This window comes from Candoia aspera, chromosome 2 (assembly GCF_035149785.1).
Source record: "Candoia aspera isolate rCanAsp1 chromosome 2, rCanAsp1.hap2, whole genome shotgun sequence".
Lineage (NCBI taxonomy): Eukaryota > Metazoa > Chordata > Lepidosauria > Squamata > Boidae > Candoia > Candoia aspera.
This window is the reverse complement of record NC_086154.1, coordinates 153,721,019-153,733,452: the sequence shown is the minus strand read 5'-3', so window position 1 is coordinate 153,733,452 and position 12,434 is coordinate 153,721,019. Positions and strand designations below refer to the sequence as shown.

The 12,434-nt window shown below is 42.4% G+C and overlaps 1 protein-coding gene across 1 annotated transcript; it reads left to right on the top strand.

The window, feature by feature from the left end:
• The first annotated feature begins 3,748 nt into the window (after nucleotides 1-3,748).
• On the top strand, nucleotides 3,749-11,748 carry TNFSF14 (TNF superfamily member 14). The gene is made up of 4 exons (XM_063296641.1): nucleotides 3,749-4,008; nucleotides 6,677-6,713; nucleotides 9,790-9,837; nucleotides 10,606-11,748. The coding sequence occupies exons 1-4, from the start codon at nucleotides 3,796-3,798 to the stop codon at nucleotides 11,025-11,027; spliced, it is 720 nt and encodes a 239-aa protein (XP_063152711.1). The 5' UTR covers nucleotides 3,749-3,795; the 3' UTR covers nucleotides 11,028-11,748.
• The last annotated feature ends 686 nt before the right edge of the window (nucleotides 11,749-12,434 follow it).

The following is a 12,434-nucleotide window of genomic DNA, read 5'->3' as shown; positions in this document are numbered from 1 at the left end:
CCCTCTGGTCTCTGGGCAATGCCTTCCACAGGCAGCTTGGCCTGGGCTGAAGCAGAACACCCAGCTTCCACAGAAGTGTTTGCCCATGTAATGCCTAACTGGTGCTTTTTATAGCACTTGCCAGGTCTTCTGCAGGCTCCTTATTAAACACAGGTTAAGCGTTCTTTTAAAAGAGCACTAGACACGTTTGTTTGTCTTTAAAACAGCTCTAGCATTCTTTTGGAAGAGCATTAATCCACTCCTGTACAGAAAGTTGATTTATACCAGGGAAGAGAATTTAGTTCCGCTAGTTGCGAATCACTAATTCTGTTGTTACTGGGTGTATTATGGTCTTCCAGTGCTTTTCCAAACTAGGGATTTCACATGACCGTATTTTTTACCCTTTTCTCTAGTTTTATTATTTTTCAAGACTGGTGCATGCATGGTACCACTTTTGGAACAGCATCATTTATTTATTTATCGTATTTCTTCACTGCCCATCTCATGTTGCGACGACTCTGGGCAGCTTACAAGTGAATAAAAGAATAACAAATAAAAGATTCATTATAAAATATAAATATATATAAATATAAGAATATAAATATAAAATATGAAGTATAAAATACAAAGTATAAAATCCAAGAGGGTCTTAGTAAAATTTTCCGGGGCCACATCAAGGTACCAGCCACCCCCATGATCAATTATCCCCCCTCTCACCCCAAACGAAGTGGCACAGCCAGGTCTTCACGCCCTTTCTGAAGGCCGGGAGAGTGGGGGCCTGCCTCACCTCTGTGGGTAAATTATTCCAAAGGGCAGGGGCCATGGCAGAGAAGGCCCTCCTCCTGGACCCCCCCAATTGGCAATCCCTCATGGACAGGATCTGTAACATGCCCTCTCTGCCTGACCAGGTGGGACGGGTTGATGTAATGGGGGTGAGGCTGTCCTTCAGGTAATGTGGACCCATGCCATGTAGGGCTTTAAAGGTGATTACCAACACCTTGAATTGGACCAGGAAGCAGACTGGAACCCAATGCAGCTCACGCAGCAAAAGTATTATGTGTGCCCTTTTTGGGGCTCCTGAAACTGCCCGCGCGGCTGCATTCTGAACCAGTTGTAGCTTCTGGATACTCTTCAAGGGTAGCCCCATGTAGAGCATGTTGCAGTAGTCTATGCGGGAGCTGACCATGGTTAGTTGGGTTTCCTGGGGTGGAGGGTGGGGAGGTGCCGTTTTCCCTCCTCCATTATGGTTTTGATAGCGTTAAGTACCATGGTGTGATGACTGATTATTTGGGTGGGCCAATCACAAGTGTGTGTTTACTCCATGGGTGTCCTCTGGCTAGCTGTAGCCACAGTTGGACTTCTTAGTCACTTGTTGCCAGCAGTGACATTTTCTTACAGCGCCTGGCATCTTGTTAGCTGGACTATTTCTGAATACAGATTTAGCACCATCCCATAAGAGTGCTAGACCCATGTTCAGAAATACCCTGAAATCATAAGGGGTTGAGAAGTAGCACAGAGGAGGGGTTGTGAGAAGCATCGAGAGAACAACCATCCACTTCAAACCACACACCCCTTCAGTGGCTGCCACCTGTGAGTGTGGGCAACTTGACAAGTGGCCAAACCCATCAATGCAAGCATCAGCCAACTGTTGTGTAAGTCCATCCCACCCCATGTTATGGGTAGTTATTGTTTTTCCTATTGGCAGGTAATGCTTGGTGGGAGGTGAAATGAAGCTAGGGGAATCATTAATCACTCTCCTTATCTTGGCCCATTTAAATGAATAAGGACAACACTTTTTACCAGTCTCATTACTGTGACAGAATACAGATTGGCAATGGGGACAGCACAATTTATGCTGGGGAACAGCATTTTAGCATGAACATCTAGCTTGCTAGATCTTCTGAAAGACAAAGTGAGATCAATCTTTCCATCAAGAAAAGCTGCTTATAAGTTCAGCGTGAGCAGGTGACGGTGAAAACATTGTCCAGCTGTAGACTATGAAAAGTGATTATTTCTTATTATAAAACTTCCTCTTTTGTTCATAGCACCAAGCTATGCAGCCCCCTTAGCTCTCCTTCCCTGTTACCTGGGGCACTCATGACGCAGCAGACCAAGGCCATTCAAGGCCAGTGACAATTTGAGCTTGACATACAGGCTGCCTTGCTTTCAATATGCATCCCATTTGGAAGTCCTCCGCTAAGCAGCCTTCTACAACCCAGGCCCACCCAGATATGTAGTCAAAGCTTGAATATGCAAATCCAATGCCTCTGGAATGCACCAGCTTGGGGAAAGCTTTCCCAAGTTCATTTCTCTTCCCTAGATTAATGAGGGTAACCTCATTAAGACTGACATTCATAATGTTGAAAAAGCTCACATTTGTCATTGCATCAGCATCTGAAGAAAGACAAGAGGATCTATAAGATCTGCAGCCTTCCTATTTTCATGACACACACCTACGAAGGGGACCATTCATTTATATATTTGCCTCTGAAAGCAATTGGGGGGAAATGATTTTTCATGGGAGAAAGGGCCAGAGGAAAAGAAGACTGAAAAGAGAAGGAAAGCAGGCCCTAGATGCATTGTTCAAGATGCTTCATTAAGGCTCTGTGTTGTCAAGCCCTGATACACAGAGTATGCTTGGATTTGTTTATGAACACGTTTAACAGTGTCAGCAGATATTGCCCAGTGGGTGGGACACATCAACTGTGTTACCTTCCCCAGGGAGAGATCAGGGACAGATCCTCAGAGAAAAGACCATCACAGTCATGTGAAACCTCTAGCCACACCAACTGGCCTATTCAAAGGGCACAAGGAGCATTATTCAGGCAGAGCAATCTGTCTAAATTTAGCTGAGAAGAGGAAGTGTATATGACTACCCGCTGCTCCCTGGAATGCAACAATCTGATGGAATCCTTTGCAGATGTCACTCATGCATGGAAGTTACATACGAAGAAGGAAGAGAAGTGCCATATCGTTGATTCCTGCCCCAAGTGTAACCCATATTGCTTGGGAATTCTGGGGGTTGCAGTCCCAGCAGTTCTGAAGAGTGCCAGAGATCAGAAAACTGGCAAGCACAGGGGAGAGCTTGTCCTCTCTGTTAAACTGTCTGTGTGCTAGATTTAAACACTGCCCACCTGTCTGCATGAATACAGCATTATAAGGAGAGAGTGAAACACATGTTCAGGAAGCAGAATTGACTTACGGTGCTTTCACTTGCAGTCCTTTTCATTCAGAGTTCTCACCAAAGCATTTACTTAATCAGAAAAAGAGTTTTGTTGTTGTTTTTTAATTCTACTGTTTTGTGGACTTTAAAAGGTGAGGGTTATCCATTGTCTAGCTGACCACACTTCCCTTGCATACTGGGTAAGAAGCCCACCCCCACCACTTCTTTCCCCCTACCTGCAGTCCAAAGGCTTTCCCTTCCATGGGCCTGGGATTCAGTTTTCACTGGCCATGAGTTGGGAGCAGATAGATATCCTGGATGGGGGAAGGACAGCCCTGCCCCTAGTCACATACATCTTTTCCTTCATGGCAACATGTGGGAAGTGCAAAATGTCAATGTTCAAACCAAAAACCTGATGCACCCACTCAGGAAAAGACAAGAGAAGTGGCTTCCCTCAAGGAAGTCCCAGCCCACCAAAGCAAATGTGGCCATCGTATGTACAAAGGACAGTTGAGTAACCGTGTGGTTTCCTCCCCAGGGGTGTGGGCGTTGCATGCTTTCTCTCTCTCTCATGTACAAGACTCAGTCTGCAGATAAGCAGCACGCCTCTGTGTTCAGCAGCTCCTTCCACACTTCCCGTGGAGGATAGCGTGATGGAAGCTGCAACAGGGTATCCCTCTGTTTTTGTTGTGGATCCAACACTAAGGGACGTTCCCTTTGTGCCACCCACACGGAGGAGTCAGAAGAAATGGCAAGCTGGCCAGCTGTTCCTGGGATGCCTGGTGCTGCTGATGCTGAGTGGCTTAGCCATCCAAGCCTACCTCCTGACTGGCTTTCGCAAGGAACTGGATACAGCCATGGCACAGGTCATAGAGCGCGATGCAGTGCAGTGAGAATGAGGTCCTAGTGGGACAGGAAGGAGAGGCCGGGGAGTTGGAGGAGGAACCTAACCAATGAATAGGCTGGACCGCGTGCCCTTGGGGATGAGTGGCATTTGGCTTCTCTTCGGCTGAAGCCAGGATTGCTATGCTATCCTGTGCTTGCGTGGTTGGCTGAGTTTTGCTTTGCGTATTAAATGTGTGCTCTATGTATGCATGCAGGGATATGTGTGGTATGTTGGAGAAAAAAGAATGGCAGTTTCTTAAGTATGGTAAATTCAGAGGCTTGTATCGACAATTATCAAAGTAGCTTTCAAAATGCAGGAAGTGTTGGGGAGAGGGAGAGAGACACTTCCAGCAAGCCAACTGAATAGCAGGATTTGGATTACAAAGGTCATTTAAAACAATGGAGCTTTTAAAAAGCTGTTCAATTAATCTGGTCTAAGCATGAGACCAATAATTAGTATACAGCACTGCCATTTTTTAGTTTATTTGAATGTACCTTGTATGAGACGGAAATACAAAGTGTGATTATACACCCACCTTGCCTCTTTCAGGGAATTTTACAGAGAGGCCAGCCAAGAACATCTTCTATTTGGAATCCTCCTACAGTTTTCTACTGTCTCCTTTTCCTATAAGCAAACCTGCTAAGAAGAAAATGACAGAGGCTGGGCTTCACACATTGCTCTAAGCCATAATGCAGCAGCTTGCCTGCTTTTTTGTTAGCATGTTCTGTAAACCAGCCATTGTATGCTTTGTAAAGCATTGCGGATAGCTAAACTAAATGTGTGAACCATACCCACTGAGGTTTATTCATAAACCATGGCTAATCATGACTTAGCCTGATGTGTGATTCCAGCCACTGTAGCTCTAGTATGCAGTTGACATCTTATCCTAGAACCCTCTTTACTTTTCGCTCATTTCTGCATTATTACCTGCTGGTAAAGGTGCAAAGTAAGGAAAAATGATATCCCTCTTTCCTGGCTCAGGGTTCAAACCTTAAATTGAAAGAGATCCAAACTTCAGGTGTGCTACAAGCCACATAAGCTAGGAATGGTTTCCATGTTGAATTGAATTCTGTATCAGATTGGTTTTTGACATCTCCCACAACTTAGTTTGGCATTCTTCTATAGAAGGGATCATATGTAATTTCTGATGAGAAGCGCAACTTTCTTTTTTTAGTTAGCCCCCTGACTGTCCTCAATATAGAGACATACAATAAAGACCAAATTAATAATACATACATAAAAACATAAATGTACACCTGAACTAATGATAACAAGTATTAGTATTAGTATTATTACTATTACTATTACTATTACTCATGACTTTCTGTGATTTTAGATTTATTTCCATGCGTATATAGACTGAGCATGAGATCAGGATATACAGCATTAGGAGGTTTATGTTCTCATCACATTTCTAGTAGGACCATAGCAGCATAGGTTTTCATGCAAAAAGGAGAGTTCTCTTCCTCTGTTTTTGCTGGTTTCCGTTCAGAGTGACTTTCTGCTCTTGCAAGTGCAGCTAGATTTGGGGGCAGGGATAGGCAGGTTCTGAGAAATATAAGCTATTTTCACCCAACATTTATGCCTTCTCGGATTTCCCTTGCTGAGGCATTTGCAGAACGTTACCAGCCTCTATCTATTCTTTCTTACGAGGCTTCAACACAGGGTGCCCTCAGTGATAGCTCAGCTCTTCAAAGTGAAGAATGACGGAGTTTTAAGGAATCCTGTGAGGGTATCTTGACCAGCCCAGATCCATGGAGGATCTCTGTGCATACAAACAGCTGACGCAAAACCAAGGTGTGTGGATAGGTGCACAGGTGGTGACCCAGAACAAGTGAAATAATTGCATTTTCAGCATGCTCACTGACCTCCTGGAAGCCTGCAAAATGGAAATGCAACATATGAATTCAGTAAGGGCAGATCTGAGCTTCTGATCTGATCTGATCTGATCTAATCTAATGCTTCTAATTCAAAGAACAATTCTTCAGAACTTCTTAATAGTAATTTGTTAGGCATTTCTGGGTGCCTCTTCCAAATGAAAAGGCCATATGAACCATTTGGTCTTTCTTTCAACCTGGAAAGTATCTGTCAAATGAAAGTCACTAATAAATTGTCCTGCATGATGTTTCCATGATGACTCTTGCTGTATAATAATGACCTGGAGAATTCTAACTTGACATCATGGCTTGATGCAGTAGACCAAGAGAACAAAATGTGAAGTACATATAAGTGCAATTGTAACATCTGAGGATTTGACTCTGCAGTTAGAAGCTGTTTTCTTGCTTAAAATGCTTTCAGCGTGGAAGGTTGGAACGCTTGAACTCACCTTAAGTTCACCTCTGTTGTGGTTGCCCCATCTGCCTGTTATTGTATTGATTATTTTTTTCAAAGTGTGTTTATGTTCCTGTTGGAGAACTAGAGTAGAGTAACATGTAGAATCCAAACTTTGGTTCAGAATTGGGTTTTTAACTCTGATTCCTTCTTTTGATGGAAATTAATATTCCAAAGGAATGTCATAAGTAAATAGGAATGTTTTGGCTGAGAAGCGGCATGTATGCATAGCAGAATGAGAGCTGCTGGGATGTGAATTTCTAGTGGTTTTTCAGTGGGTTTACTGACAATTGTCTTCTGGGTTTTGTTTTTTTTAGGGAACAGCCAATGCGACTGCTGAAAAAATTATACAAGGTAAATTTCTCTTCTTTTTTGTTTCAATCCTCACCTAAAGTTGCTTCCATATGATAGCCTTTAAGTACCGCAGAGTTGTTGTTCTTCTGTAATTAGCAGGAAGTAGAATTAAAGCAGATTCCACATATAGTTTAGAATACTATGAATACTGGAATATCAGAATACTAGAATACCACACATAGTGCTACAGAATGTTCCTTTCCCATATATGACAGTTCCATTAAGCAAAGGACCAGCTGAGGGACAGATGGTCATGGAGAAGATCTATCTATGTGGTCACAAAGGGTCAACATCAACTTGATGGCACAAAAAATAATCAATCTTTCCAATGCTAAGTGAAAGTTTCTACACTGTAGATTATATGTTATATGCTACTCATTCCCTCTTTATAGGGCTGGAAGATAACTGATGAATGCCCCTTTAATGATCCTCTTTTAGCCCATTCTGCCTCACAGAATGGGCATGCATATACTCACAGTTACTGGTGTTTTCTCCTTACTGTTTTTCCTTATCTTTCCAATAGTGAAATACTATTAATTTGCAATAAAATATAAGAAAGAGGAAAGCAATTCAATTCAATTCAATCCAATCACCAGCATGCTTTGACTTTATGAAAGAAACATGCATGCATAGTTCTTTTAATTGTTAAGGCTTAACAGATTAGCACTTCCCAGATTAATTTCGCAGCAGAACCTAGTGTTAGGTAGCCCACTGGCTAGTAATCTATCAGTATCTAGAGATCCTCTAACTGATCTTTTAAAAAATAAGACATTTGGGAATACTATTTTTAAAAAACCACATCTGTGCTTCCCCTTTTTATTCCAAAGCATTTCTCTAAGCTGAACAAAATTTGAAATGACCTGGAGGCTTCTTGGCACTGCCCGGTTGCCCTGTCACTAGAATGGGCAGGCAACTATTTCTGAAGGGCAAAAATGGATGACTTCACCATCTGCTAATTGAAGGTTGCTGGCCAACCTCAGCATTTCATTGGCTACTATGCAGGCGAAGGACTGCCTCTTCAACCGAGCCAATGCTCATCATTCACTCTAATTATTTCTAGAGCTAAAGTAATGCAGTGGCTATGATCTTTGATGGTTCAGAACCTGGCATTTAAAAAATTATTAGTTTTTCCCCTGGGCCTTTTCTTTTTAAAATAAGTTCTGGGGTTTACCATTTTAACGTTTTTCCAGTCACCTGAGGTAGAAGGGTTTTTTACATTTTGATACTTTAACTTTGTACATATGCATGTGTGTTTGTGTGCCTGTATGTATGCAGATGCATACCACACACACGTCGCATCATCATCATCATCACCATCATCATCATCATCATCCTGAATTAATCCACTGCAAGATGAAGTGGATTGCAGGGCATGGACTATAATCTACTATAGTCCAGTGTGGGTTGGTTAATAGATGTTTTTTGATTTTTCAGCCTAGAGCTGAATGGAAAGGACTGGAGATAGATAGATAGATAGATAGATAGATAGATAGATAGATAGATAGATAGATAGATAGATAGATAGATAGATAGATAGATAGATGTAGTCCTTGCTTAACCACCATTCATTTAGTGACAGTTCAGACTTACAACAGCGCTGAAATAACTGACTTATGACTGGTCCTCTCACTTACGACTGTAGCAGTGTCCCCAAAGTCACATGATCACAATTTGGGCGCTTGGCAACCAGTTCACATTTATGATTGTCGCAGCATCCCATGATCACCATTTTTTTACCTTCCCAGCTGGCTTCTGGCAAGCAAAATCAGTGGGGAACCATGTGATTCACTTAATGACCACTGCAAAAAAGGTCAATTGGGTCAGATTAGCTTAATGATCGCTTTGCTTAGCAACCAAAATTCCGGTCCCAATTGTGGTCATGAAATGAGGACTACCTGTAGATGGATGGATGGAGAAAAGTATATATGTCCAGGTCCACTACCTACAAAAAGGAGTTATTGGCAATTGCTTTCCTTGTTGAGGGCTGGAAGATTACTGATGAATGCCCCTGTAATTGCCCTCTTTTAGCCCTTTTGACAGGGCTCCAAGGGGTAAAACAGAAAATAAGAGAATAATGAAGCGTTTTGTGGTACTTTAAAAACTATCAGTGCTATTCTGGCATAAACTTTTGTGAGCTACAGTTCACATCATCAGGTACTAGCATCAAATTTTGATAGTTTTTTCAGTATATAATAAGACCCAATACAATAGCAACTCTAATTCCTTGGGTGAGAATGAATGAATGAATGAATGAATGAATGAATGAATGAATGAATGAATGAATGAATGCATGCATGCATGCATGCATGCATGCATACATACATACATACATACTTTAAAATGGCACCTTCCTCCACCTTCCATTACCCACCCTCTCAGTTACACTTCTGGCTACATACTGTGTCAACTCTTCCACACTTTAAGGGAATACTGTACAATACATTAGTGGAACAAGTCACAGTAACCTAATTATAAGCATGGAGTGATGCAGAGTCACAAACGTGAGATGGGTGGCTATACAATTGAATAAACAAATAAATGAGTGTATCTTTTATTATTTTCTGTGCATTTTGTCTTGTCTGGTTAGTCACTTGGACTGTTCCGCCTGGACAAAAAGACAGGCTGTAAATCAAATACCCAAGCACTTCGTAATCAACTTAATAAGAAAATTTTGCATTTTTATTAATTTTAGTATTTAATTCTAGTATTTTGTTAGAAAGGTATTTTTTTAACAAGTCTGTTGAAAAGTGGTAAACTCTATTTGAATCCTCTGAATATGTAAGATGTCAATGGCATTTTGCAGATCTCTATTATTTTTTATTGTTTTTTAATACACTTAAATGAAGACATGGCATTTTATGTTTTTCATATGGGGTGAGAAAATTTATTTGATTGTATGTTAATGAAAGTTTTAATGTATATAATCAATGTATTTTATTTTTAAATATATAATTGCATTTTATCACTTGCAGTATTTGTAATATGCCTTCATTAGCTTGCACTGAGCTTGTGTAGAGCCTTCTCAAGATGGTACCTGCTCTGATCATGATCAGTTTCATCTCATTCCTTTTAACAGCTCCTCCCAAGCCTCTTGTCAAAAGGCCATCTGCTCACCTGACACTAGGTAGGAAATCTCAAGAAGCCATATTTGTGTTCAGCTTTGAAATGCATGGAGGCTGAAGCAGGGCTAGTTCACTGGAGGTGAACAAGACAGAATCCTTGAGACCTGGGTGGGGAATTCTGGGAGGTGACATCCACACATCTTAAAGTTGCTGAGGTTGAGAAACACTGCTTTAGACCACCTACATGTGAAGCTAATGCAGACATTCTGGTTGTCATTTATTTTTCTGTTAAGATTTCCATTCCACTTTTCTTCCAGGAGCTCACGGTAGTCCTCCTTCCTCCAACCTATCCCTACAATAATGACCCCGTGAGGGAGGGTGGGCTAAGAAAGAGAGAGGGATGATTTACTAAAGTCACCTGGTGGGCATCATGGCTGAGGGTGAACTTCTTCAGTCCCACTCCAACACCTTCCCCACTACACCACATTGGGGGCCAAACACTAATGCAAAGGGAAAGCTGCCTTATACCGACAGCAAAGCAGCATCCATATGGAGGGGTATTATGTTGAAAGGAACCTGGCTGAGAGGTGGTGGGGTGGTAAAGCCTCAGAGCTCACTGCCCTTCCCCTTCCCAAAATGAAGTTTCAGCTTAAACTGAGGCAATGATTCTCCAATGTCCAGGGTCTTCTATATGTGTGTGTGTGTTTTGAAGCCAGACTTTTAAATTTTGTTTTCACTGCTGATCTATTTGTGAAGATTCCATACAATCTGCTTGTTTACCCTTCCACTCTTCTATGAAACAAGGCTGAAGAAATGGTTGTGTTTTCCAGGACCCCGCAGCACTGCAATTATAGATGGAGTCCTGCAGTGGGAACATCAGAACGGCTTTGCCTTTCTAGATGACATGGGCTACAAGGGTGGTTCACTGATCTGCAACAAGTCTGGGCACTACTATGTCTACTCAAAGCTCAACTTGGCATATTCAAGCTGTCCAGCCAAACACCAGAAAAGTCCTCTTTTCACCCACAGCATGTATAAGAGGACATCTCGGTACCCCAAGGAGATAATGCTGCTGACCAACTACATTACCTATTGCAACTGGAAGGACAGTGAACAGTGGTACCGCAATAGTTTCCTTGCTGGGGTGGTGTATCTAGAGGAGGAGGAAGAAGTGTTCATCAAAGTAACGGACAGGGAGCTGCTGTTGTACAAGGATGACACAATATCGTATTTTGGCGCCTTCATGATCTAGAGGCTTGAAGGCTATGCACAGACTTGATTTTAGTTGAGCAATGAGAAGGGCCTCTTCCTCGTATTGCAGTGGGGTCACGTCTCAATGTTGTTTCCACAGTTTTTCAAATACAGTGAAGAAGATGGAGGGGCAAGAGGCCTGCTCATTTTTTTAGGAAGAAAAAGTTGTTTGATAAACTGTTGGATGGGGCACTATGACCAAAATAAAAAGGGTGAGAATAAATTGGGGGGGGAGGCAGGGACATAGGTGAACTTCTTCTATTTCCTTAAAGAGCTAGTTGACATTTCTTTGACTGAGCTGTCCATTAGTCACCCATGACTGGCCTACCAAATGTATGCCTGTTTTAGGTAACAGCTGTACTTCTTTTTTGGGGGGAGGTGGGGGAGGCTAATTCTGGTTTTTTTACACATTACAGTTTGAAGTGCTGTAAAATCCTACAAGGTCAGTTTGATCAGGAGTCCTGGTGGACCCAGAAAATGAGAAGACAATATTTCACCTCATAGTCTCTGAAAAGCTGCTGTAAGTACAGGGGCTTAGGGTCTTTCCCCACTTGCATCTACCCACAGCATAAACATAACCTGGCAATCTCTTGGTTCTGCCATGTCCCCATGAGGTTGCCTCCATCTTGTCCCCAGCAGCCCAGCTCTGAGACAGCCTTGGAATAATATTTTCCCCTCTTATCTTGACCCTGCCCAAGGACAGCTTGGTTAGGTTTTGTCACCCTTGGAGGGAAGTCAAGGGACTGGCTGTGGCTGGGAACAAAAGCAATAGAGGCAGGACAGGGGTCAGCTACGGGCAGAGACAAGTTCTGGCTGGCAGAGTTTTCTGCCACTCAAGAATGGACGGACAGCACTTCAACTGAGCAGTAGGGAGAGGCCCTAAACTCATGATCAATATTTTGAATTTTTACTCATGAAGTCACTTCATCTTGAATGGTCTACCCAGCACAGTCCAGAATGCCACTCTATAATTACACTGACACAGCACTTGTTGAACCTAGGAGCTTCCTGTGCTGGAGACTGTTGCTTATCATTGCAGTGAAATGTCAAATGTAAGCTAAGCTTGAATGACTGGGCAGCCTTCTGGCTATGACATGGGACCTGTAGTCAGCAATAAAGCCATTCCTTTGTGATCAGCCTTGGAGCCCAGAAAGCTGACCATTTAGTACTCAGATAGACACTGCCACTTTGAGCCTTTAGGCCTTATTTATTCTCAGATGCTTCTTCCTCATCTCCTACCCAAGACCCTTGGAAGATATTATATTAGCCATTCTCTTCTATGAGTGCCTAGCTGCTTTTCCTTCTGTACAGTTCCTGCACTGACGTAGAAATGTCCATAGAATTATATTGGACCACGTGATTATGTCACTAATGCCCAAATAGGGCAGCACTTCCTAGATCATGCCAC

Bases quoted from the DNA above. Each gene is read 5' to 3' on its own strand.
- TNFSF14 (XM_063296641.1), top strand. From the start codon at position 3,796: ATGGAAGCTGCAACAGGGTATCCCTCTGTTTTTGTTGTGGATCCAACA. The intron at 6,714-9,789 runs GTAAATTTCTCT...TCCTTTTAACAG, and splicing joins TGCTGAAAAAATTATACAAG to CTCCTCCCAAGCCTCTTGTC. The intron at 9,838-10,605 runs GTAGGAAATCTC...TGTGTTTTCCAG, and splicing joins ATCTGCTCACCTGACACTAG to GACCCCGCAGCACTGCAATT.